The 27,753-nt window shown below is 42.0% G+C and overlaps 1 protein-coding gene across 11 annotated transcripts in view; it reads left to right on the forward strand.

Annotated features, from left to right (window-relative positions):
- The window catches only part of MTHFD1L (methylenetetrahydrofolate dehydrogenase (NADP+ dependent) 1 like), a 197,178-nt gene that overhangs the window by 49,609 nt on the left and 119,816 nt on the right, over positions 1 to 27,753 (forward strand). For all 11 annotated transcript variants that reach the window (XR_012324912.1, XM_033867839.2, XM_073789737.1 and 8 more), the window contains 7 exons: positions 4,273 to 4,409; positions 5,836 to 5,882; positions 8,072 to 8,179; positions 9,078 to 9,152; positions 10,776 to 10,878; positions 19,530 to 19,606; positions 25,709 to 25,849. Coding sequence is in view for 10 of the 11 variants with exons in the window: in XM_033867839.2 (XP_033723730.1) it covers positions 4,273 to 4,409; positions 5,836 to 5,882; positions 8,072 to 8,179; positions 9,078 to 9,152; positions 10,776 to 10,878; positions 19,530 to 19,606; positions 25,709 to 25,849 (688 nt within the window). In the remaining variant the exon portion in view is untranslated. The remainder of the gene's footprint in view (positions 1 to 4,272; positions 4,410 to 5,835; positions 5,883 to 8,071; positions 8,180 to 9,077; positions 9,153 to 10,775; positions 10,879 to 19,529; positions 19,607 to 25,708; positions 25,850 to 27,753) is intronic.

Here is a 27,753-nt window from a genome sequence, read left to right on the forward strand (position 1 = left end):
TGTTGTAACAGTCTTTATTTTATAGTCTATTTTGTCTGATATGAGAATTGCTACTCCAGCTTGTTTTGATTTCCATTTGCATGGAATATCTTTTTCCAGCCCCTCACTTTCAGTCTGTATGTGTCCCTAGGTCTGAAGTGGGTCTCTTTTAGACAGCATATCTATGCGTGTTGTTTTTGTATCCATTCAGCCAGTCTGTCTTTTGGTTGGAGCAGTTAATCCATTTACATTTAAGGCAGTTATCGATATGTGTGTTCCTATTCCCATTTTCTTAATTGTTTTGGGTTTGTTTTTGTAGGTGTTTTCCTTCTCCTGTGTTTCCTTCCTAGAGAAGTTCCTTTAGCATTTGTTGTAAAGCTGGTTTAGTGGTGCTGAATTCTCTTAGCTTTTGCTTGTCTGTAAAGGTTTTACGTTCTCCGTCTAATCTGAATGAGATCCTTGCTGGGTAGAGTAATCTTGGTTGTAGGTTTTACCCTTTCAGCGCTTTAAATATGTCCTGCCACTTCCTTCTGGCTTGCAGAGTTTCTGCTGAAAGATCAGCTGTTAACCTTATGGGGATTCCCTTGTGTATTATTTGTTGTTTTTCCCTTGCTGCTTTTACTATGTTTTCTTTTCATTTAACATTTGATAATTTGATTAATATGTGTCTTGGCATGTTTCTTCTTGGAGTTATCATGTATGGAACTCTCTGTGCTTCCTGGACTTGATTGACTATTTCCTTTTCCATATTAAGGAAGTTTTCAATTATAATGTCTTCAGATATTTTCTTAGACCCTTTCTTTTTCTCTTCTTCTTCTGGGACCCCTATAATTCTCATGTTGGTGTATTTAATGTTGTCCCAAAGGTCTCTTGAGACTGTCCTCAATTCTTTTCATTCTTTTTTCTTTATTCTGCTCTGCGGTAGTTATTTCCACTATTTTATCTTCCAGGTCAGTTATCCGTTCTTCTGCCTCAGTTATTCTGCTATTGATTCCTGGTAGAGAATTTTTAATTTCATTTATTGTGTTGTTCATCATTGTTTGTTTGCTCTTTAGTTCTTCTAGGTCCTTGTTAAACATTTCTTATATTTTCTCCATTCTATTTCCAAGATTTTGGATCATCTTTACTATCCTTACTCTGATTTCTTTTTCAGGTAGACTCCCAATTTCCTCTTGATTTGTTGGGTCTGGTGGGGTTTTATCTTGCTCCTTCATCTGCTGTGCATTCCCCTGTTTTCTCATTTTGCTTAACTTACTGTGTTTGGGGTCTTCTTTTCACAGGCTGCAGGTTTGTAGTTTCCGTTGTTTTTGGTGTCTGCCCCCAGTGGCTAAGTTTGGTTCAGTGGGTTGTGTAGGCTGGTGCCTGTGTTCTGGTGGGTCAGGCTGGATCTTGTCTTTCTGCTGGGCAGGACCATGTCCGTTGGTGTGTTTTAGGGTGACTGTGACCTTATTATGATTTTAGGCAGCTTCTCTGCTAATGGGTAAGGTTGTGTTCCTGTCTCGCTAGTTGTTTGGCATAGGGTGTCCAGCACTGTAGCTTGCTGGTCGTTGAGTGGACCTGGGTCTTATCGTTGAGTTGGAGATGTCTGGGAGATCTCCAACTCGTTCAGTTCGTTTTTACTGTAGTTGACAGTGAATAACATTTGTCTTAGAAAAGGTGTCATTTCTTTTTCTAATGTTTTTTGCTCATCTATGCCTGGACATGTGACAGAAACGCAATGGAAATAGTCTTTCACCTCAGCAAGCTTGTAGTCCTAATGCCCCCTGAAAAGTTAGATAATAAGCACGAAATGAGTCCTGTGGGAAGTTGGAGGGAGCAGATAAATATCCTAGGAGAAGATGTGGAAGATAATGAGCAGAACCCCCAGTTCCATTTTCATAAACTCCAGGCTCTTACAGAAAAAGAAATTAGGTTAACGTGGTGCTTATTCTTTCCTCAGTCAACTTGATAGTTTGGAAGGTGAGCTAAGGATCGTGAGATGACAATTAAGCCAAATTTTGATGCCAAATGTAGGAATTAAGGTGAAATAAAATTTTTTTGGTAGCTCTCCTTTGGTTGCTCCCCGTAAATACTTCCTACTTTCTGATTTTCCTGAATTATATCAGTTGGCAGAACGCTCAGCAGTCCTGTGTTTCTCATTAAGAGCTGGACGCTTAGCTGGAGTTTTTGGGAGGTCATCTCTGGGCGTGTCTGCTTTTGGCTCTCGCCAGCAGCATTGTGAGCATATCCTTAGGGATGAAAATCTAATCCTTCATGTGACACATTTAAGTAAAGCCTCTCTTCCTTTGCAAGAAGTAAATACCAGTACAGTACTTAATCCACCCTACATCTGACCTGCATTTTCTTTACGTAAGATCGTGATGCCTGTGGCTCTTGGTTGGAAGTGTACGTCACCACCGAGGAGCATTCCAGTGGGATCACTAGCTCCCTGCCAGTGGCCTCCTTGTTGCTCCATCCAGTGACCGCTTTTCACTGGACTGCATTTGAGTCTGGGGACGCTTCCATGGCTCCCTTCGAAGATTCCCCTGTCACACCTCTGCCTCCTGTCAGGGTTTCCCGAACTTAATATTGCTCCTTCTTAGCTTCCCTTTGCTCTCTTCTAACTATTCCCTAAGAGACCATGTTCTTAACAATTCTCTCTTTATCCCTTTTGTACTCTGTTCCCTCCACTGGCTGATCGTCTCCATTCCCATGCTTTAAATTACTCATTATCGATAATGATTTCCATCCATAGAAATAACCTAGTGAAGTCAGATGACTTGCCTGGGTTTAATTTCCAGCTCTACTGCTTACTAATTGTGTGGCCTTGGGCAGGATACTTAAAATTCCTGTGCCTTAGCTTCCTCGTTTATCAAATGAAGATTAACCCAACAAATATAAAGCACAGAGCCTAGCATATTAACTACCCCAAACCCACCCTCACTTTTATCTGGCGAACTCTCATCCATTTGTCAGGTCTCAGCTTAGACGTTACTTCCACCAGGAAGCCTTCCCTGCTGTCCCAAGTCTACTTGGATCGTCCTGTGTGCTCTCATAATATAGTGTAATTGCCCTGTTTCCTCTGTCTCAGCGTTTCTCACATTCATTGTAACTGCTCATTGATCTCTCCACATCTCCCATCGGCCATAAGCTCTGTGAGGTCAGCAGTGGAGTCCAGTGTGGTCGTCACTGTGTCCCCGGGGTCTAGTTACCTGGACACAGTGGCACTTAAGAAATATTTGCTGAAAGAGTGATTGATTGTATTGCTGTGGTGGACGGAGATAGTTGTATTGCTTCTTTGTGGTCACATCGCTGGGTTTTTTGGGTCAGAAAACTCTGTCATCAGTTTTGTTTTGGTTGAGCGTCCTAGACAATCTGGCTCACAGCATCTAACCCACAGAAGACTAAATTGTAAGGCAAAAGAAGCTTTGAAACTTGTAACAGTGGTTAGGATATGCCAAGGAACAATTTCATGGGTCTTTACTTGGGAATGTAATAGACGCCTGTCCCATTACTTAATTCTTTGATGTTGTGAGCCTCTGATGCTTGGCTCTGTAGGGTGTGTGCTCAACAGTGAGCTCCCAGAGCAGACTTGACCTCCTGAGTGTGCTTAGGAGCTGTGGACTTACTCCTTCCCAATACGGGAAGGGAGAGGCTGAGTGTGTCTGTAGGAAGCTACAGGAATGCAGATATCTCCTCTTTAGGACAAAGAACTTGTCTAACTGTAAAAGCTATCAGGAAATGAATGGGCCACCCTGGAGGTAATGAGCCTCCGGCACAGCTTGTGTTTAAACATGGCTGGACAAGCCCCGGACACTGATATCTAGAAGGAGATGGACGAATGGGGACATTAGAATCCCTTCCAAAATGAGAGTCCGGCCATGCCTCACCACCCCTGGACCGTTGACTTAGGCCTCGTGCCCACTTAATGCCCTCGGTAAATGGCCCTGGAAGAACAAATGCCAACTTATCCATCAGCAAGAGAATGACATCAGCTTAATTACTTAAATCGTTTTGATGAATAACTCTTTGCCGTTTCTTGAAGTTGATAGTGTTATTGGCACTACTGCTGAATTAACTTTTCTTTCTTGGCACTCTTGGTAAAGATACGTCTATATCCTGATTTTAACTTAAGCGCGGACTTTTGTGATGTGGGTAGACCATAAAAAGATCCAAGGAAGTTGAATGGTTCAGTGATTCTGGAGTGGCCTGGCCTCTCTCAGTCTCCTCCGAGTTGGTTCTTGTACCATAGATTGACTGTGCATAGGTTGTCTAGAAAATATTAAATTTACTGTTCCTTTTCCCCCACACCAGGATCACACCCACCCCTCTGGGAGAAGGGAAAAGTACAGTTACAATTGGGCTCGTGCAGGCATTGACTGCGCACCTGAACGTCAACTCCTTTGCCTGTCTGAGGCAGCCTTCTCAAGGACCGACTTTCGGAGTGAAAGGTAGTTTATTTAACAACTGGTATGTTTTTCAGGGCAAAATTTATCACCAACAATCGTGGAGTTACAACTTACTAGAGGAACTGATACATTTCATCTCTACATGCACTCCTGCAGCCCTCCCCCCCCTCCCCCCTGCACATTCAGGAGGTCGCTGCAGCATGATCCTCCCGCAGAGAGAGCTTCAGGGGGGAGGTCTCAGCAGAGCCCCTCAGGAAGCCGATTCCCTTGCTTCCCTTGAGCGATGGTTGGGCTCTTGCTCGGGACTCCAGCCTTGAGCAGAAAGCCTTCCATTTCATCAGTACCTTTTTTGCCGAGCGGTTTTGAAACTCAGCTGTTTATATTGGTGTTTTGTCATCCCAGCCAAGCTAAAAGGTCTTTCCAACCAAACCGTTAAGAGATCCCTTAGGTCAGCCCCAAGCCTCATGTCATTGGAGTTGCTGCGTGGGCCCCAAGGAGCTCTGGAAACTGGCTGTGGACCGGGAGATGCGATGAACTTCCTCTGTGGCTGTGGTTGGGCTGCGATCTGGCACCTCCACAGTCACTAGTCTTGCTTCGTGGATTTATCATGAATCATTCTTCAGCTCACTTTATAATAGCCTTTACTGCTACAATTACTGCTTGTTCTCGGTACTTGTGGTTTTTAGCAGTATTATATTTATATTACTGTTACAAATATTAACAACTCCTAACTTTAAGTACTGTTAGAATGTCATACATTATGTAGTGCAGTGAACACTAGGTGTGGACAAGAAGCCTGGGGTTTTATTTGTGGCTGTGTCTCTTAGCGCTGTGTGACCTTTAGCCAGTCATAACTTCTCTGAGCCGCGTGTGTAAAAGTGTAAAAGGTATATAGTACTAGGCTTCCCAGATTATCGTGAGGCAAAATAGTGTATAAAAATAAGGTCAACTGTAAAATGATGTGGACACAGAAGGTATCGTTGTTTTAGGATAGAGAAGTCTTTTTAATGTAATAACTTTACTATTTCGGGGGATAAGCAGCATGATAAATCATATATACTATTAACTAAAATAAACTGACAGAAGTCTGTAATGTGTAAGTCTGTTGATCAGGTAGATTTTATTTAGGAAAGTTTTTGGTACTTTAAATGCATGTGCCGTTTAGGTGAAGCATAGCCACGTAAATCTAATAATAAATTAATGAAAGAATCTCATGTTCGCTGTAACGCCGTTTGCTGTATTCTGCTTACCCCCCTTTTAAACAAAGAGACCAAAGTCCTTAAATTATATAGTGGGACGTAGGGTGAACTTTCTTCACCTTCTGCTTTGCCTGAGACGTATTATTTCTCACTGCCTCTTTTTATTACATCTTACGGGTACGTGCGTCCCTGTTGGGCTTGGGGAGCTGTGTCCCTGGGGCTCCTGTACTTGGCAACTCATTTCAAATGGTACCTGCTCTGTTGTTTAGGAGGAGCTGCAGGTGGTGGATACGCCCAGGTCATCCCTATGGAAGAGGTAAGATTCCAAGAGACACGGGTCTTGTGTCACTGTTTTTCCCTCCTGGAACCTTTTCTCTGTGCTTCTGTAAATACAGGCCCACAGTACTTTATCCTCAATCCCAAAGTTCTGAAGGCTCTGAAAACCAGAAATGTTTGCCTGACCCATTTGGGGGAAAACCTGACATTTACTGTTAATGAGCTACTTATGGATTTTGTCTGTGCCCCTAGGTGTAAATATTCATATATTTTGCTGCAGAAATATTATTTTTGATTAATGGGTGCTGACGTGGACCCTGCTTGGAATGTTTTATAAATAAATTACGTGTCCATCACACTACCTTTCTACATTCCAAAAAATTCTGAATCCCAAAACCCACCTCAAGGGTTCTGGATGATAGGACGCAGAGCTGTATCTCCGTCATCATCTGTTAACACTGCTGAATTCGGGAAGGCCTGGACTCTTCACTTCCGTGAACTGAGACTCCAAATCAAATCCACAGGTTCCACATTCATGGTTGTGACCAACTGCAGCTTGAAAATACTCAGGAAAAAATATTTTCCAGAAAGTTCCAAAAAGCAAAACTTGAATTAATGCACACTGGTAACTATTTTCGTAACGTTTACATTGTACTGAGTATTATAAGTAGTCTAGCAATGATTTAGATTCTACCGGAGGATGAGAGTATGTTATATGCCAATACTACACTATTTTACATAAGGGACTTTGAGTATCTGTGGATTTTGCTATCTACAGGGTCCTGAAACCAATTCCGCATGGATACTGAGGGACAACCACAGTTCCAAAAAACAAATGGTCCAAATAGGCCAATGGTGTCAATTCTTATTTCTGCACCCTGTATTAACACCTCCTTGTCCCCTGGATTTAACCAGTGACCAGGTCCCGTCAGTTCCACTCTCCACATCAGCCTCTTGGTTCAGGTTCTGAGAAGTCTTCCTAAAGCCCATGTCCTTTTCTGCTGCCTGCATTTCAGCAGTTACTCCATCATGCTCCGGCCATCTCTCCACCCCCAGTGTCTCAGGTTCCCATGCCACCCTCCCTGTCTCCACCCTGTCAAACTCGTTGCCCTGTTTTCTCTTGGTTCCAAGTCTGGAATGTTCTTCCCTTTCCTGCCTTCCCTGCTCAGCTCACATTTCAAATGGCACCTGGTCCGTCGAGGTTCTGTTCCATCCCACGGATCCCCTCCTGCTCTGTGTTTACCTCCATGTGGTCCCATCGGGCTGTGAGGAGTTAGACCCCCTGGGCCCCAGCACTTAGCCGTGTGCCCAGCACGTAAGAGGTGCTCACTAGGAAATATTTGTTGATTTTGTTGAAGGAATAGGAAAGGGTTTTCTTTTTACCCACAGGGATGTGAGCATCATGGAAGCTAGAGGGAAATTTTGGATAATCTTCAAATGTTGGGGGTGGGAGTGAGAAGGGGGTGGGAGTGAGAAAGCATAGTCAAGGCTTGGCTGAGAAAAATAGCCCCAGGCCTCATCTGCAGGAGGATGAGTAACAGTCACAAGCCAGGAAGCTCCAGAGCCAGGGGGCCAGGTTGGGGATGGAGTGTAAGGAACGTGGCCTGGGGAGTATTGAAAGGGCGCTGCTGACCTGCTGTCATAGGCATCACCTGCATGGCCCAAGTTGGGCCAAACTGAGGGGACAAGGTAGTTAGAACTATCTGAAAAAGTTAGCAAATTACAAACATGCTGATTCTACAGATAATAATCATGTGTGCACGTAAGATTAGAAGAAAAATAACGAAATAGAGAGTTGTGAGAGTGATACTTTTTTTCTATTTCTCAGGCTGTCACATTCTATATTGTTCTATTGCTACTGTGTGTTTTATTCCCTGCCTTATTCCAAAGTACATTTGATATGGTACTATTTTCTTAATTATAAAACAGTGCATAAAAGTACATGAAAAAAGAAAACCAAAGTAAGGAACCCAATCATTAAGTCCATCAGAATTGTTTCACTCTTAACCTGAGAAAGGAAGAATTTGCAATAGAAAGTCTGTGCAAGTATTCTTTGTTGTCAAGTGGAAGACTGACATTTTCTGATCTTCGGATTCAGGCTATATAAAACATATCTTAAGCGTTGTAAGGGTATGTCATTAGCAGAATATTTTGTTTATTTGGAAAGTCCTTCAGTACTGCAATGGTTGTTTGAAACAAGTAGAAAGATGTTTTCGTTTCACTTTATAGTTCAACCTTCACCTGACCGGGGACATCCATGCCATCACCGCTGCTAATAACTTGTTGGCTGCTGCTATCGACACAAGGATTTTGCATGAAAATACTCAAACAGATAAGGTGAGAAAGGCTCCTTGTTTTAAGATGCCCAAAAGGCCATTTTGGGCATCTTATCCTGGGATTCCTGGATTAAGGAATTCATGAAAAAACTTTTGGAGTCCGAAAGTTCTCTGAAATTCTATTCAAAATGTTGTGAATTGTATATATGTCCTTATTTCTTAAGGAGAGGATCTGTACTTTGGTAAGTTTCTCAAATTAGTTTATGACCACTACCAGGTTATTGGGAGAATTATGCTAGTTGCTCTTTTTAAGCCAAATTGTCTTCAAGACGAACCTTTAGTTTTAAAGGTAATTGGTAGACAAGTTCTCTTAGTTTTGCCCATGGGTGTAATCTCTGGTCTCTGCTAAGGGGGTTGGAGAGATATCTTTTTAAGATTCTGATGTTACAGGCAGCTATCCTAGATGCCCTGCTAAACAGGTCAGACCCCCTTTTTGGGCCTCAGGGCTGTAGGGTCTGAGAGGTAAATCACACACCTGAAGGGGACAGACTACTAGATGCTAATTCCTCATAGACATAGGACATGGATAAAAGTGGGAATTTCTGACACATTTTACAAAGGTCCTAACATCCTCCAATTAAACTAACTCCCTAGTGAGTTTTTGAAGCCAAAAATAAATATAGAGATAAATTTTAACTTGGTAGTTATAAGGCTGTAGATCAAGAAATGTATTTTCATGCAAACTCTTTACAATGTGCATTATTGCAGATCTAGTCGAATTTATTAAAATGACAGAACTTCAGTCTAAATTGTTTACATTAACCGAGAATTTTAATAGGGTCTGTAATCTAAACAGTTTGGTTATAAATGTAATGAACTTTGCCATATTCTGTAAATTGTCCAAGTTCATGGTTGGCCCTTAAACTTTTGTGAGTTTTGTTTTTATTTTGCGTTTCTAGGCTCTGTATAATCGACTGGTTGCTTCAGTGAATGGTGTTAGAGAATTTTCAAAAATTCAACTTGCTCGGCTGAAAGTAAGTTTCTAGTTAATTGTTCTTTAAAAAGAAAATACCCTGGAAACAAATCAGAAAAATCGTCAGAACCAGAAATTTTGAACTTGATTTGATTTGGGTTTTCAGATGCTTTTTTTGGATATTGAACTCTGAATAGACAGAACAATGTAACAGAGATTGCCCAGAACTAGATGCCTGAGGCCTTGATCCTGCACCAAAAAGCAGGTGGACAAATGAGTTCACCCTTATAGATGTCAGCTTCTTCATCTATAAAACGAGAGCACCACTCTGCTGAGAACTCTAGTCAACTAACAAATGAAGATTGCCAAGAGTCTTCCTTTTCATGACAGTTCTTAATTTTCTAAGAAAGACTTTGAAAATTCATCTATTTCAGTTTTTATTGTAGCAAGATTCTATTTGTGGATGTGCTCTTAATTCTTATCCATTTTACCATTTTCTAGTGCTCTTTGCTACTTAATGCCCTACTATCACATAGATTTTCCCTTTGCTTTTTTTCAGACTAAAAAATAACTTTAATGATATAATCTACAGCCACTGGTTGGTGAGAATTGGTTTAAAAAATTCATCCCCTGGCTTCTTACTGAACCAAGTTCAGTTTGTTGAGAATAACGCACAATATGGTATCCTCAGCATCTCCAATGTTTATAGTTTGTTTCCCAGATTCTTTTCTTATACTTTATCAAAAACCACTTTGTTAGAGTGTTTCCTTTATAGAAAGAGATGCTTTAAAAGTTTTAATTTTTTTCTTGTGGAATTAGAAATAACTTGAAAACGTAGACATAATCGTTACTTAAATTATTGGTAGGGACTTCCCTGGTGGCGCAGTGGTTACGAATCTGCCTGCCAGTGCAGGGGATACGGGTTCGATCCCTGGTCCGGGAAGATCCCACATGCCTTGGAGCAACGAAGCCCGTGTGCCACAACAACTGGGCCTGCGCTCTAGAGCCCGCGAGCCACAACTACTGAGCGTGCACTCTAGAGCCTGCGAACCACAACTACTGAGCCTGTGTGCCACAACTACTGAAGCCCACGTGCCTAGAGCCCATGCTCCACAACAAGAGAAGCCACCGCATTGAGAAGCCCGTGCACTGCAACGAAGAGTAGCCCCCGCTCGTCACAACTAGAGAAAGCCTGCGCATAGCAACGAAGACCCAACGCAGCCAAAAATAAAAATAAAATAAATAAATAAAAGAGGAAATTGTTAAAAAAAAATTTATTGGTATTTGTATCTGAAAAGAACAACTAGTGAACTGGAGCATCAGTTAGATGGAAGTTTTATGCCCCTTCTGTGCATGGCATGTGGTGACTACGTAGAGAGCCTTAGGCTATGACAGACAATACGGTACTTATTCTTTGTGTACTGTCACCTGTTATTCGAAGGGTGTATTTGTAATAATACACCCTTCGAATAACAGGTGACAGTACACAAAGAATGTCTCCCATTTTAGGAGGTGTTTGGGTCCATTCATTTATGAGTTGGACTAACCTACCATTTACTTGAAGTTCAGCTTAGTTTTTAAAAAGGCTTTACTAGTCATGGAGAAGGTAAAAGTAGAGGGATAATTTGGTTACGTCTTGCTTTTTATTCCTTCTAAAACATATTTTGTTCTTCTTAATCATTAGAAACTGGGAATAAATAAGACTGATCCGAGCGCTCTGACAGAAGAGGAAATGAGGAAATTTGCCCGTCTTGACATTGACCCCTCCACCATCACGTGGCAGAGAGGTAGGTGCTGGTGGCTAGATGGGGAGGGTGACATGTCTTCCAATTGGAGCTCTGCATAAATGCACAATTGTATTTCTTGCCACTGTCTTCCTAGCTTGCGTTACATAATCCCTCCATTTATTTCCGTCACTTATTTTACCAGCCTCTTCTCTCATCCTTGCCGCCTATTTAGGAGAAAAAGCTGTACCCTTAGCTCATCCCATTCACCCCATCTCTTCCAGATTTCCGAGGAACATTACTTTTCTCCTGTCTCATCTCTGGCCTCCTGTATTCTCTTTGGGGGTAAAAATGCCTGTGTCTTCTCCCCTTAACTGTCCTGCTGCCCTCTCTACCCGCCATTCTGATTTCTTACTCTCTTCCTCACCACTAGCTCTAAGCAGCTTAGAAATTTGTATTTTCAGTGCAGAATCTTATCTCTGAGTCTCTTGCTTCCAGCCACTTAACTAGAATCCCCTTCAGCACTTCAAATGTGGGGCAGAGGGACGTCTGTCCTGACCTCCCTGTTTTCCTCTTGGCTGTGACACCCCTCACTTCTCCCGCACTGCCCTCCATAAGGGTGGGATAGTGGGGAAAAGCACTAAATGTGGAGTCAGGAGCGTTGAGTGGGTGTCTCCCCCTCAGCGATTCACATACCTGTTCTGGGCCCCGGTCTCTTGGAGATGGAAATGGAGGCGGTAATATATAATTACAGGCATGTGGTAATAGCACTTGATAAAACCTACCGAAGAGTTAGACGGTGTGTATTCCTTTTTTTTTTTTTTTCTTTTTTAGAATTAAATCACAGCTGCTTTTACATTAGTACCAACTATGACAAGATTTTTTCAAACTTTTTTTTTGAATTTTTAAATTTTATTTTATTTATTTTTTTATACAGTAGGTCCTTATTAGTCATCAATTTTATACACATCAGTGTATACATGTCAATCCCAATTGCCCAGTTCATCACACCATCACCCCCACCCACCGCTGCTTTCCCCACTTGGTGTCCATACGTTTGTTCTCTACATCTGTGTCTCAATTTCTGCCTTGCAAACCGGTTCATCTGTACCATTTTTCTAGGTTCCACATATACGTGTTAATATACGATATTTGTTTTTCACTTTCTGACTTGCTTCACTCTGTATGAAAGTCTCTAAATCCATCCACGTCTCTATAAATGACCCAATTTCGTTCCTTTTTATGGCTGAGTAATATTCCATTGTATATATGTTCCACAACTTCTTTATCCATTCGTCTGTCAATGGGCATTTAGGTTGCTTCCATGACCTGGCTGTTGTAAATAGTGCTGCAATGAACATTAGGGTGCATGTGTCTTTTTGAATTATGGTTTTCTCTGTGTATATGCCCAGTACTGGGATTGCTGGGTCATATGGTAATTCAATTTTTAGTTTTTTAAGGAACCTCCATACTGTTCTCCATAGTGGCTGTATCAATTCACATTCCCACCAACAGTGCAAGAGGGTTCGCTTTTCTCCACACCCTATCCAGCATTTGTTGTTTGTAGATTTTCTGATGATGCCCATTCTAACTGGTGTGAGGGGATACCTCATTGTAGTTTTGATTTGCATTTCTCTAATAATTAGTGATGTTGAGCAGCTTTTCATGTGCTTCTTGGCCATCTGTATGTCTTCTTTGGAGAAATGTCTATTTAGGTCTTCTGCCCATTTTTGGATTGGGTTGTGTGTTTCTTCAATATTGAGCTGCATGAGCTGTTTGTATATTTTGGAGATTAATCCTTTGTCCATTGATTCATTTGCAAATATTTTTCCGATTCTGAGGGTTGTCTTTTCGTCTTGTTTATGGTTTCATTTGCTGTGCAAAAGCTTTGAAGTTTCATTAGGTCCCATTTGTTTATTTTTGTTTTTATTTCCATTACTCTAGGAGGTGGAGCAAAAAAGATCTTGTTGTGATTTATGTCAAAGAGTGTTCTTCCTATGTTTTCCTCTAAGAGGTTTATACTTTCAGGACTTACATTTAGGTCTCTAATCCATTTTGAGTTTCTTTTTGTGTATGGTGTTAGGGAGTGTTCTAATTTCATTCTTTTACATGTAGCTGTCCAGTTTTCCCAGCATCACTTATTGAAGAGACTTTCTTTTCTCCATTGTATATCCTTGCCTCCTTTGTCATAGATTAGTTGACCATAGGTGCATGGGTTTCTCTCTGGGCTTTTATCTTGTTCCATTGATCTGTATTTCTGTTTTTGTGCCAGTACCATATTGTTTTGATTACTGTAGCTTTGTAGTATAGTCTGAAATCAGCGAGTCTGATTCCTCCAGCTCTTTTTTTTTCCCTCAAGACTGCTTTGGCTATTCGGGGTCTTTTGTGTCTCCATACAAATTTTAAGATTTTTTCTTCTAGTTCTGTAAAAAATGCCATTGGTAATTTGATAGGGATTGCATTGATTCTGTAAATTGCTTTGGGTAGTATAGTCATTTTCACAATATTGATTCTTCCAATCCAAGAACATGGTATATCTCTCCATCTGTTGGTATCATCTTTAATTTCTTTCATCAGTGTCTTATAGTTTTCTGCATACAGGTCTATTGTCTCTCTAGGTAGGTTTTTTCCTAGGTATTTTATTCTTTTTGTTGCAATGGTAAATGGGAGTGTTTCCTTAATTTCTCTTTCAGATGTTTCATCATTAGTGTATAGGAATGCAAGAGATTTCTATGCATTAATTTTGTATCCTGCTACTTTACCAAATTCATTGATTAGCTCTAGTAGTTTTCTCGTGGCATCTTTAGGATTCTCTGTGTATAGTATCATGTCATCTGCAAACAGTGACAGTTTTACTTCTTCTTTTCCAATTTGGGTTCCTTTTATTTCTTTTTCTTCTCTGATTGCCATGGCTAGGACTTCTAAAACTATGTTGAATAATAGTGGTGAGAGTGGACACCCTTGTCTTGTTCCTGATCTTAGAGGAAATGCTTTCAGTTTTTCACCATTGAGAATGATGTTTGCTGTGGGTTTGTCATATATGGCCTTTATTATGTCGAGGTAAGTTCCCTTTGTGCCCACTTTCTGGAGAGTTTTTATCATAAGTGGGTGTTGAATTTTGTCAAAAGCTTTTTCTGCATCTATTGAGATGATCATATGCTTTTTATTCTTCAATTTGTTAGTATGGTGTATCACATTGATTGATTTGCGTATACTGAAGAATCCTTTTATCCCTGGGATAAACCCCACTTGATCATGGTGTATGATCCTTTTAACGTGCTGTTGGATTCTGTTTGCTAGTATTTTGTTGAGGATTTTTGCATCTCTATTCATCAGTGATATTGGTCTGTAATTTTCTGTTTTTGTAGTATCTTTGTCTGGTTTTGGTATCAGGGTGATGGTGACCTCATAGAATGAGTTTGGGAGTGTTCTTTCCTCTGCAATTTTTGGAAGAGTTTGAGAAGGATGGGTGTTTAGTTCTTCTCTAAATGTTTGATAGAATTCATCTGTGAAGCCACCTGGTCCTGGACTTTTGTTTGTTGGAAGATTTTTAATCACAGTTTCAATTTCATTACTTGTGATTTGTCTGTTCATATTTTCTATTTCTTCCTGGTTCAGTCTTGAGAGGGTATACCTTTCTAAGAATTTGTCCATTTCTTCTAGGTTGTCCATTTTATTGGCATAGCGTTGCTTGTAGCAGTCTCTTAGGGTGCTTTGTATTTCTGCGGTGTCTTTGTAACTTCTTTTTCGTGTCTAATTTTATTGACTTGAGTCCTCTCCCTCTTTTTCTTGATGAGTCTATCTAATGGTTTATTAATTTTGTTTATTTTCTCAAAGAACCAGCTTTTAGTTTTATTGATCCTTGCTATTGTTTTCTTTGTTTCTATTTCATTTATCTCTGCTCTGATCTTTTTTTTTTTTTGCGGTACGCAGGCCTCTCACTGTTGTGGCCTCTCCCGTTGTGGAGCACAGGCTCCAGACGTGCAGGCTCAGTGGCCATGGCTCACGGGCCCAGCCGCTCCACGGCATGTGGGATCTTCCTGGACCAGGGCACGAACCCGTTTCCCCTGCATCGGCAGGCGGACTCTCAACCACTGCGCCACCTGGGAAGCCCCCAACATCATTTTTAATTACCGATATGAATACGTTCAGCATTTTATTGGGAAGTCTACTACCTTTTTTTTTTCGGCTGCATTGGGTCTTCATTGCTGTGCAGGGGCTTTCTCTAGTTGCGGCGAGCAGGGGCTACTGTTTGTTGCGGTTTCTTATGAGCTTGTAGTTGCGGTGGCTTCTCTAGTTGTGGAGCACGGGCTCTAGGCATGCCGGCTCGGTAGTTGTGGCTCGTGGACAGTAGACCACAGGCTTAGTAGTTGCGGCGCACGGACTTCGTTGCTCCGCGTCATGTGGGATCTTCCTGGAGCAGGGCTCGAACCGGTGTCCCCTGCATTGGCAGGTGGACTCTTAACCACTGCGCCACCAGGGAAGTCCTAACTTTTTTTTTATAACTAGGATTAATTATTACTATACCATTATATCTGAACTGCATAGTCAGCTTTTTCAAGGCATTTGTGAGTTTGTGTTACTCTTTAAAACATTTTTGTGAACAAAAAATTAATGCAGGTGGAAATCAGTATTTTTTTAAATTAATTTGTTTAATTTATTTATTTTTGTCTGCATTGGGTCTTCATTGCTGCGCGCGGGCTTTCTCTAGTTGCAGCGAACAGGGGCTACTCGTCATTGTGGTGTGTCGGCTTCTCATCGCGGTGGCTTCTCTTGTTGCGGAGCATGGGCTCTAGGCGCACGGGCTTCAGTAGTTGTGACTCACAGCCTCTAGAGCGCAGGCTCAGTGGTTGTGGTGCACAGGCTTAGTTGCTCTGCGGCATGTGGGATATTCTTAGACCAGGGATCGAACCCGTGTGCCCTGCATTGGCAGGCAGATTCTTAACCACTGCACCACCAGGGAAGCCCTGGAAATCAGTGTATTTTAAACCTAGCATGGGGATATGCTAAAAAAGAAATTTTTACACAAGGGGCATTCTTCCGCATCTGCATTGTGGCTCCAGCTGAGGCAGCCACCAGAAATGGGGCCACCCATTCCTAAGTGGGTCTTAGAAAAAGAAAGGCTACACAATCCCTCATATGTACCCAGGGCCACCTTGCAGATTGCTTTCTCCCCAAGAAGCATGAAAGGACTGAAGCATACCATAGTTGCAAATCACTTTTAATGTGAGTGATAACGTTAAAAAATTACTCCAGGTAAATACTAGAATTGTATTATTGTTTAGGGCACTAAAGTGCTAATTATTGCTATAGACAAGCCACCTAGGTCAGAGGAGTTTGGAATGACGTTTGATAGCTAGTTTGGCTCTTATTCCCATTAATTCCCATGAATTAATATAAGAAATAGGACTCTCCATCAAATACATTGAGGTCATTTAATAGTAAGGTTTTGGGGCTTCCCTGGTGGCGCTGTGGTTGGGAGTCCGCCTGCCGATGCAGGGGACGTGGGTTCGTGCCCCGGTCCGGGAGGATCCCACATGCCGCGGAGCGGCTGGGCCCGTGAGCCATGGCCGCTGAGCCTGCGCGTCCGGAGCCTGTGCTCCGCAACGGGAGAGGCCGCAACAGTGAGAGGCCCGCGTACCGCAAAAAAAATAATAAAAATAAATAAAAAGTAAGGTTTCTTTGTTGTTGTTCTTTTTTTTAAAGACAGTATTGGCTTAGAGCTAGAAAGAGTATGGCCTTTGGGTGAGATTAGATGCTTTTATAATTTGATAACTACAGAGGGGACACTGTGACCACATGGGGCTAAAAAACTCTTCTGAGACCATAGATGTCGCATATTGAATGCTCGCCTCTTCCCTTTTATCCTTTGTAAGAAATTTAACTCGTGGTTGTTTTCTCCTATGCTTCCCGTCACTAGCTTGAAGGCCTCATAAGTGCGTGGTAACAGGGTGGAACTGGGAGCCGATAGACTATTCCAGAAACACACAGTATAAGCAGAAGAAACAGTGGACATCAAGTCATTTTATTGTTCCTCGAAGGATGTGAGCCCTGCTTTTCTGAGTATCAGAACCCCTGGGGCCTCACAGGCCGTTAGACCGAAGACCAAGAAGCCTCAGTCTCCAGGGAACTGACATCCAGTTACTGGTTCCCAGCAGTCCCCTACAGCCTTGCAGGGAATCAGTACACTTCTGCCAAAGCCGAAGTAGTGGGCCTAGCCTCGATGTCCTACCCTGTATTTCCCGGTCCCTGAGCTGGTGCTGATTGTTTGAACAAGCCACTAGGAACACTCTGGATGCTCCTCAAAACAGAGCGGTGTAGTCCTAAAGGGACCGTCTAGGGCAAAGCGTGAAAAACCAGATCTCTCCCCTCTGCAGGGTCCCCCCTCCACGCCTGCCTGCACTCTCCATCTCTCCCCTTGCCAGTGAGTGCCTTCCATCAGAGAATGAGGTCTTGTCCATCTTTGTATCCCTGTACAGCTCTCGCAGGACCTGCCACAAAATTGGCCCTCAGTAAATAGCCCTGAAATGAATAAGTATGTTTCTCATTCCATCTTCACCTCTACCACTTAGAGGGCAGGAATTCCGTATACTAACTTAGCGTTACTTTCTGTTATCCATCTTTCTTGTGTATCAGAATTTAATCTTCACATTTCTTTTATGTATCACTGTCATTTCACACGTCTTTCCGTGGACATCAAAAGCCTGGTGAGACGCCCTGTTCTGCCAGGGCTGAGCTAATAAACGCACAGGTGGCCTCCTGACGCCGCTGATTATGGTGGATCTTACTACGTTTTTTTTGGGGGGGGGGGCGGTTCTTGTTTGTGTTTTCTTTGCTAAATAAAAACCAGCTGAAATACCAATAAAAAGATCACATTAAGATTGTGTATACTACACATGAGAGTAGGAATTATTTTTACTTTATATGATTCTGCACCATTGGTCTTGGGAATAAAGTACTAGCTAGTGATAATAGTGAGAGGCATTCCTTTCTCTGTATGCCCTCTGCTTATGCCTTAAAGTCATAGAGAGGTTTCTGTGTGCCTGGGTGCCCGTATGAATGTGCGGTAATATGAATGTATATATGTATGTGTGAGAAAGGAGAGTGTTTGTTTGTTTTTGATTTTGGGAGTTTTCTTTGGCTGCGTTGGGTCTTCGTTGCTGTGTGTGGGCTTTCTCTAGTTGCGGCGCGCAGGCTTCTCATTGCGGTGGCTTCTCTTGTTGTGGAGCACGGGCTCTAGGCGCACGGGCTTCAGTAGCTGTGGCATGTGGGCTCAGTAGTTGTGTCGGCCCCCGGGCTTAGTTGCTCCGCGGCATGTGGGATCTTCCCAGACCAGGGATCGAACCCGTGTCCCCTACATTGGCAGGCAGATTCTTGACCACTGCGCCCCCAGGGAAGTCCCGAGAGGAGAGTACTGTATGTAGAGAAAGAGGCCGGCGGCGAGTCAGGGAGCAGCAGAGGCGGGCGAGGCTGGCACGTCTGTCCGTGCCTTGTGTGTGGAAGAAAACGTTCACAATTTCATCCTACAGATGCTTGTAGTCCCCAAATACACAATTCCCGCCACCGTTTTGGTCAGAGCCATGTTAAACATTTAGTAAATTGGATCTAAGTTGTCAGTGTGGATGGCTTGCTGTTTGATGCAGTATAAATTATTAGTGAAGTCTGTGTCCTTCTGGCTTTACTTTCTGGCATTGTAGATTTGGTTTTCACAAACAAAATGTAAATCGGTGCAATTCATACAGGCCAGTGAAAAGAGTAAAGAGAAGTGATACTTACTCGAACCATCATTGACTTCTCCCCCCACATATACTACTTTATTTATTTGGGGGTTTTTTATATGGTAAAATATACATAGCATATCATCTTACTCGTTCATAAGTGTGCAATTCATGGCATTAAATATATGCCACGAATGGCATATAGGCCAAGGCTTGGGATGGTTACACCATCACCACTAACTACACCCCAAACCTTTTCATCATCCTCAACACTCCCTCAATAATAAGTCCTCACATCCCCTCAGCCCCTGGTAGTCACCATTCTACTCTCTGTCTCTATAAATTTGCCTATTCTAAGAACCCCGTACAAGTGGAATCATACCGTATCTGCTTTATTTCATCATGCATAATGTTTTCAACGTCCGTCCATGTTGTATCATAATATATCAAACCTTCACTCATTTTATGACTGTATAACATTCCATTGTATGTCTATACCACATTTTGTTTATCTATTCATTTGTCAGCAGACACTTTGCTGTTTCCACCTCTTGGCTGTTGTGAATAATGCTGCTATGATCATGGGTTTGCAATAGCTGCTTCCGGTTCTGTTGGATATATACCTGGAAGTGGTGGGTCAGATGTTCGTTCAATGTTTAACCTTCAGAGAGACTTAATTGGCTTCTTCTTGTGCCTCAGGTTTCAGTGTAAAAAGGACACTCCTTCAGAAATGCTTTTCCTTACTGCCTGTTCAAAACGGCACCCCACCCCAGACCCCTTCCCGACACACGCCGTCATATCCCCTCCTTGGTTTCCTAGCTGGGTGATCCCTAGTTTATTTGACCCCTTTCTGTGATCCTCCCACGGGGTCATCAGCTCAGGGAAGCCAAACCTTAGCTCTTGCTCTCTGCTGCCTCTGCAACACCCAGAATAATGCCAGACACACACTGGGAAGCCAGTCCCTGCTCGTTGATGCTCTGTTCTCTTCTCTTCCAGTCATGGATACAAATGACCGATTTCTACGAAAAATAACCATCGGGCAGGGAAACACAGAGAAGGGCTTTTCTCGGCAGGTAGGTGGTGTTTTCTCCAGGGAGGACTCTGCTCTTGCACTTAAAGCAGCCCAGAAGCTGGTTCTCCACATTTCTCTTCTTGTTCTTCCACCCACAGTAACCAGTGGGCCCCTGATGAGTCAAGGTATTTCTTCCAGTCCCTCAGCAGGACTGGGAAATCATCAGGAGACAGAAAGTGTCCAATATTATTTTGCCATCCTTTTTCTGTGTGATTTTAGTTGTGTTTCTGGTGAGAGCCATTCAGGGTATCCCTTGAATATACATTCTAACGTATTTTATACGTTAGATATAAAATAGTACGAACCCACCCAGTTCGTACTATATCTGCATAACAACCGAAAAATGAAAATCTCAGACACATTACTCACGTTTCATAAACCAAAGAACAAACACCCAGTTATTTGGCTTACTAGCCTGAGAAGCTGTTAAGGATAATGTCTTATTACCCAAATCCAGGAAATGTAGAAGATATATTATGATGTCCACCTTCATCTTAATAGGTCTCCAGGATGGGGTGATGGTGCTTAGTGAATATAAATTCATTCTATGATTTTTCAGCCAGGCCTAGCAGGCCTCTAAATTATTATTTTTTTAGTAAACTTTATAGCTTAAGACACTTTTAGATTTATGGCCTTTACATTGTTAAGTTTTTATTAACCTAAAAAGAATCACTTTTACTATAGTATTCAGTCCTCATACCAAATAGACTTTTGGATCTTTTGAAATATTTGAATTAAAAAGTGAATCTGAACAACAAGGTCCTACGCTATAGCACAGGGAACTATATTCAATACCCTGTGAGAAACCATAATGGAAAAGAATATAAAAAAGAATGTGTATATGTGTGTGTGTGTGTGTGTGTGTGTGTGTGTGTGTGTGTGTGTATAAAACTGAATCACTTTGCTGTACAGCAGAAATTAACATTGTAAATCAACTATACTTCAACTTAAAAAAATTAAAATTTAAAAAGTGAATATGAGGATGGAATCGAGAAGACAAGCTAAGCCCCTGTTCCATCCCTCCTCCAAATCCTGAAACTTGCACACACAGACAGATTTCAAATAGTCAGTATCCTTGCTAGAAAACCGGAGTCATGGCCATACTCTTTGGGGAAGCTTCTGAAAGATAGGAAGATGGAATTGGATGGGTGGAGAAAAGCACAAACCAAAATATGGTGGAAGTATTGGAGGGGGTCGCTAAATTCAAAGGCATTAGATACCCTACTTCTCAGATACAGGAGAGGGATGGGGACAGCTCCCAAAAAAACTGGTGCACAGGCACCTTCCTGGGACACCTGGTTGAGACACAGCCAGTGGTACATTGGTCTCAGCCTTGGGGCCCAGCCGTGGGGGGCGGCTCACATCAAAGTCACAGATTCGCTTGTGTACCGTGCTTCCTGGCTGGCAGTGAAAAGCATCTGGTGCAAGGAAAAGCAGTATATTGTGACACTTAGGAGAGGGCAGCCTTTTGTCATTTGCACAGTGGGCAACCTCAGGACTAATCCTGTGAGAGACTGCAGGACAGGAAGCCAACGAGCAGCATGTCCTATGTCCTACTCTCTTGAATGTCTAGAGACAGGGTGAGGTTGTCAGAAATCAGGTCCCCAGACAAGGAAAAGGGAGCATCAAAGCCAGGAATCGTCTGTATTAAAGGAAAACACATATCATGAACATGGACACCAGACGCAGTAAAGAGAAGCTCAGATGCCCTAGACAAGATTGCAGAGCAGATGGTGGCGGGGTGGGGGGGGACTTTGAAGAGATTACCATCAGTATTCTCAGAGGCTTAAGGGAACTGTCCTACAAGGATTGAGAATTAGCTGTTGTGGAAAAAAAATGGGTTAAAATCTTGGAAATAAAACTGTAGTGTCAAAGTAAAAATCCAGTTAGTAGATTGAATAAGAATAGGGTTAACTGAATGAGAGAGGAAAGTTCAATCTAAGAAACTCTCTCAGAACATACTACCAAAAGGAAAACCATAGAAAATATAAAGGAAAAATCAAGAGACATACGAGACACACCGAGCAGTTCTAATACTCATCTCAAGTTACCGGTGAAAGTAACAGAGAATGTAGGGAAGAATGTATTTGAGGAAATAATAAAAAGGGAATTTATTGACTTTAAGGAAAATTTAGAATTTTCATATTAAAAGACTTAACAAGTGCTGAGCGGCATAAATGAAGTAGACTTACACCCAGACACATAATGTTGAAATTTCACAACACCAAAGAGCTGCCAGAGAGGAAAAAAGTCTTGATGAGTCACAAAGGAGTAAGATTCAGATTGTCATCAGACTTCTCATTGACAGCACTGAATGCAAGGTGACACTGGGAAAACCGATTTGGAGTTCTGAAGGAACAGGATTTTCAATCTAGAATCCTTGAGTAGAAAGAAAAACAAATTTGGAACAGAAAATACAAAATAAGCTGGCATAAGTCAAACACAGTAGTTTGGCCTAGTAGAATTGGCACTGACATAAAAAGCAGAAACTCTCACGAATAGATAATTTTGACATAAATAAAAATTAAAATCTTCCATATGGAAAAATGATTTACAAAATCAGTAAAAGACCAGTAAGAGTCTGGGAGAGGTTATTCGCAGTATAAATATAACAATGGGTTAAAGTGCCAAGCATAAAAAGAATTTCCATAAATTAATACTCAAATACTGCTCTCAGTAAGGCCTTCACTGGTCACCTTCTTTAAAACTGCACCTGCCTGGCCCCAAACTCCCTCTTTCTTTCCCTGCTATCCTTACTTATTTGTTTATTTTCTGCCTTCCCCCAGTAAGATGTGAGTTTCATAAGGGCAGGGGTTTTGGTATGTTTTGTTCACTGCTGTATTCCCAGTGCATAGGACTTTGTTACATAGGAGTAGTAGGTGTTCAATAAATCTATACTAAAGAAATGAATAGGATAAGTAGAAGATAATAAGACTTATCTATGAGCTCATTAAAACATAAATAAATTAATATTAAACGTTAGTGAGGATGCAAAGAAATAGAGACTTTTCTACAGTATTAGTGAGAATATAAATTGTAAAGCCTTTTGGATGATAGTTTGTCAGTATTTAAAATTTGAAATGTCAGAACAGTTCTAACTTCAGGACTACAGATTTTTTTTAAAAAGAGGGGACTATTTACTCAGGTACCAAAAAAAATCTATAATATAGGATACTAATTGCAGCATTTTTTGTAATGGTGAACATTGGAAGCAATCCAGTGTTCATCGTTAGGGGTGATTACATATATTTGGTGTATCCTTTTGCACAACAGAAACAGGTAGCCGTTGAAAATGATAAAGTGTATATCGGGGGAGTGACATGGAGCTCTCATACAGATTGTGAAATTGAAGGTTTGTCCATACAAACGTATGGACACCAAGGGGGGAAAGTGGTGGTGGTGGGGGGGTGATGGGATGAACTGGGAGATTGGGATTGACATGTATACACTGATATGTATAAAATAGATAACTAATAAGAACCTGCTGTATAAAAAATAAATAAAATAAAATTCAAAAAAATAATAAAATCAAATCTTGGAAAAGAAAAAAAACACACGTTAAAAGAATTTGGACTAAAATGAATATAGCGTAATCCAGTTTATGTTAAGAAAAAGCCAGCATACGTGTTTATATGTGTAAAAACACATAACATGGAAGCTGGAAAGCTGTTCACTTTCTGAAATCAGTGACTTCTGATTTCAGAAGAGGAATAGTAAGGAAATTCCTTCACATTTTCTCTGCGTATTTTTGTACTCTATCTTGGTACTAGAGAGATGCAGGATTAACAATTGCTGTGATCTGAGTGCCTATTTTGTGCCTTTTATTGGTAGGCCCATTACATACGTGAGCACATTTAGTTTGTAAATCTGGTTTGCAAATGAGAAAAGTTGCCATATTGTGTTAAGTGACTTGTCCAAGGTTATGTTCTGTATTGCTTTATGCATACATATTGTTAAGTAAGAAGGGATTATATCTAAGAGGTTTAACTGATTTTTTTAACCTTAAAACTATTGAGAACATCTTTTTATGTCAGTAAATGTAGATCTGTATCATCTTTTTTGGCTTGTGAGACCACACGGCTTGTGGGATCTTAGTTCCCCAACCAGGAATCAAACCCGGGCCCTTGGCAGTGAAAGTGCGGAGTCCAAATCACTGTACCGCCAGGGAATTCCCTATAGCATCATTTTTTTAACGCCTATATAATACCACATCTTGTAGATGTACCATAATAGATACAACCATTTCGCTGTTAATGGACACTTAGGGTGTTTGCAGTGTTGGGCTATCATAAGTAAGCTGTAACATACACATGATAAACAGATCCATACTTGCAGAATCAAAGGGGATTCGCATCCTTGTCAACATGGCTTTTTGTCTTTTGTCTAAATCTGTGATAAACAATAAGAATAATCTCATCTACACCTTTATGTGATTTAGAAATATTTTATTTGCAAAACAAAAGTGAGCAGCCCTCTATTAGCTGTACCATTCAGGCATAAAATGAGTAACTATATTTATATTGATCCTTGTTTCATTTTGATGTTGCTAGAGATGCAAAATTTTGAAATTGTAACGATTACAAATGAAGAACTTATGGGTGTTATACATTCCACTTATCACTTACACAGTTAATTTTTTTTTTTTTTTTCGGTACGTGGGCCTCTCACTGTTGTGGCCTCTCCCGTTACGGAGCACAGGCTCCGGACGCGCAGGCTCAGCGGCCATGGCTCATGGGCCCAGCCGCTCCGTGGCATGTGGGATCTTCCCGGACCGGGGCACGAACCCGTGTCCCCTGCATCGGCAGGTGGACTCTCAACCACTGTGCCACCGGGGAAACCCACACAGTTAATATTTTAAGAATATTTCTAGCCTCAGGTTTTGTGCAGAAGGTCTCATCATTTTTAGTTACTTTTCATATGTACTGTTTTTAATGGAACGGTGGTGTAGAAAACCCTAAATTTCATACAATGAAAAACCACTGAGATTTGGAATGGGTTATATTGAGAATGCAATAGTTGAGTATAGGTGCATTTGCCTTTCAGGTAATGTGTTTTCAGTAAATGAGTGAGTACTGAAATCTCAACCAGGAAGTAGCCAGAAAGCTCCTTCTTTCCTTCACTTCCTTTCTTGTGGGTGCCGGAAATGGACAATAAAATATCTCCTGAGGTGATCCCTCCAGGGCACAGCCATTTCCTATGTAAGACTGAACTTGTCTGGCTCACATGCCCCTTGGTAAGGAGTGTAATGAAGCGGTCTTGTCCGGTGGCTGAATTCGGAGGGGGAGGATATGCGGGGTCCTTGTGTCTCTTTTGGTTCCTGTTGGATTGTGTCCAGCTTGGAATCAGAGCCAGGAGCGGAAATAGGAAGGCCAGGGACATGTCTCAGGAAGTAGACGCTCTCCAGCATTCTTGGCTGGACAATTCATGATCTGATGTGGCCAAGCCTCTGTGGACAGCTCAGAACTGATTCCATGTCACCTTGTGACTGGGGGGATGACAGAAGTCGAGGGTCTCCTCACCGCTGTGCTGAGCTCTAAGTCTGGGAGACTGGCCTCAGAACCCTCTTTTTTCATGATCTGCTGCTTACCTCTTCGCTGGGCAGACACGTGCATCCCCCTTGACACACGTAAATAACAGCAGGGGTGGGCAGCAGACTCTTCCTTTATTTTGCTGATATGCATTGAACGCCTCCCGCATTTCACACTCAGGCCTCCAAGCTGGGGACTCAGGAGCAGTCCCTCCCCAAATGGTCCCTGCCTTCATGGCACTTACAGTCCACTGGTGGAGCCGTGCGTCCATCACGTCATCACATTAATAATTCCGAGGCTGAAACGTGCTACAGAAGCAAATCTCATAGCGCCGTGAGCTGCCGTAATGGGGGGCCCAGCCAGGCCGTGCTCAGCACAGCAAATGGAGGAAGGGGTGGCCTCCCTAGGGAGCACCGATCGCAGGACCGGGCATGTACTGGAAACTTGTGCCTCTGAGAACGGCCCATCGAGGGTTAAACCCTGGGCCTGCAGGAATTGCTGCAATATAGATCCCCATGGAAATGGCCATCCACGTGGAGCTGCAGCTGACCAGTACCTTGGCTCTGCCTTTTCAGGCGCAGTTTGACATCGCCGTGGCCAGTGAGGTCATGGCAGTGCTGGCTCTGACTGACAGCCTCACGGACATGAAGGAGCGGCTGGGCAGAATGGTGGTGGCCAGTGACAGAAACGGGCAGCCCGTGACGACAGGTGATTTGGTACGTCCATCTCAGAAGCTCCAGAGAGCTCGCTGCCCCTGTTCTTTTGGGATCAGGAGAAGGTTTTCTTCCTCTTACATCACTGGGTAATGATGGGAATTCAGAGAATTTCTGCACACGTTTTCCTGCTCACCATCCCGTTTGTCTTACAACTTCATCATGTTCTCACAGGCATTTATAACATGCTTGTGCCTGACTGCAACCAAAGCATATGAAACCTATTTCGTGAGCTTTTCACCATCCTTTCCAATCCTGATCTCTGCTCTGCCTGGGGTGCGGTCATCCTCCTGCAGCCTGTAGCTTTTTTAAAAAAGTGTGATCTATGCTGGCTTTAAATTGAGGGCAAATCACCTTTCCAAGGAATAAGAAGTGACTCCACCTTCATGGAAGGAAGGTTAAGTTAAAAATGGCGCATTTTTGGCTCCAGCCTGCTCCCTGGGCACCCTGGCTTGTTTAAATTTGTGCCTTCGACTTGGGTTTCACATGATAAAAACAGAGGTCCGCCTTAGTCATTCTTACTCATGTAGCTTTCTGTTGCGTGGAATGATGCTTCTTACAAAGCTTTCATGGCACACCACCACCTTCCTTAGTGCTTTTTGTAATTTGGCATGCTAATCTTTTTTCCTTTTTTTTTTTTTTTTTTTGCGGTACGCGGGCCTCTCACTGTTGTGGCCTCTCCCGCTGCGGAGCACAGGCTCCGGACGCGCAGGCTCAGCGGCCATGGCTCACGGGCCCAGCCGCTCCGCGGCATGTGGGATCTTCCGGGACCGGGGCACGAACCCGTGTCCCCTGCATCGGCAGGCGGACTCTCAACCACTGCGCCACCAGGGAAGCCCTCTTTTTTCCTTTTTTTAATAGCCAACTTTACTGTTAATCCCCATCAGTGGTGAGGCTATTTCATTTGCTTGTACGTGTTTTATAAGCACATAGTACTTAGTACAACGTAGGCAGCCATTACTCTAAATTTAAGCTTACTTTCCCACATATCGAGTCACGTACCATAATGGAATCTTAAATGCACACTGATGATTGAAAAACAGTTGTGAAAAGGAGACAGGCAAATTAATGTTTTATTAATTCCAGGGCCTTGGGATATAATTTTAAACCTTTGCCAGAATGTCTTGGTTACCTTTTGGCTCTTTTGAAGAGATGAATCTGAATGACTCGAGTCTTGTCAAGTAGATTAAATAGATACATTTATATCAGCAGCCTATGGAACGCTTAGTATAAGGCTTAAAGAGAAAACTCAAACCCAGGTTGCTGTAAAAGTACTGCTTTTTAAAAATGATCGGCATCTCAACATTTGTCTCTAGACTTGCATATAATAGTTTCTGTATAAATATTTATCTGTATCCTCTTAGTCTTAGGTATCAATAAATACGTGCCAGGAGTAGTTTGAAACTTTATCCACAAATATTTCCCTAAAGTTACTCCTTTGGTTTGTGATAAAACTCTTGGATCTGGACCAAAAAAACCCAAAGTTAACTCTTTTTAGTTTTCTTTTGTGTTTCTTGTTTGCAGAAGGTACCTGATTTCTTCATATATTTATAATAGGAAGGTTACAGTTCTTGCAAGGTTTATTTTCTGCCATAAAGTAGAAAGTAAATTTGATTTTTAAAGAAATCTTCAATGATTAAATATTATAAAAATACAAAAATAGAAACTGATCATATAAGAGAAACACTTAACATTGTTGGTGATGGAGGTAGAAGGAGAAAGTAATAAACGAATGCACCTTGGAGAGCCGAAGAGTCTCTAGATTCTCCCACCTTATCTGTTAGGATCTGTTGCATGCCACATTTATTTTTTCAGGGCCATGTTCACATACATTTGCTCGTATTATGGCCTTCCCATAACTGACTAATCTGTTGAAAGATACTTGCCCAGTGTCCTTAGAAAAGGTG

This window comes from Tursiops truncatus, chromosome 12 (genome assembly GCF_011762595.2).
Source record: "Tursiops truncatus isolate mTurTru1 chromosome 12, mTurTru1.mat.Y, whole genome shotgun sequence".
NCBI classification, from domain to species: domain Eukaryota; kingdom Metazoa; phylum Chordata; class Mammalia; order Artiodactyla; family Delphinidae; genus Tursiops; species Tursiops truncatus.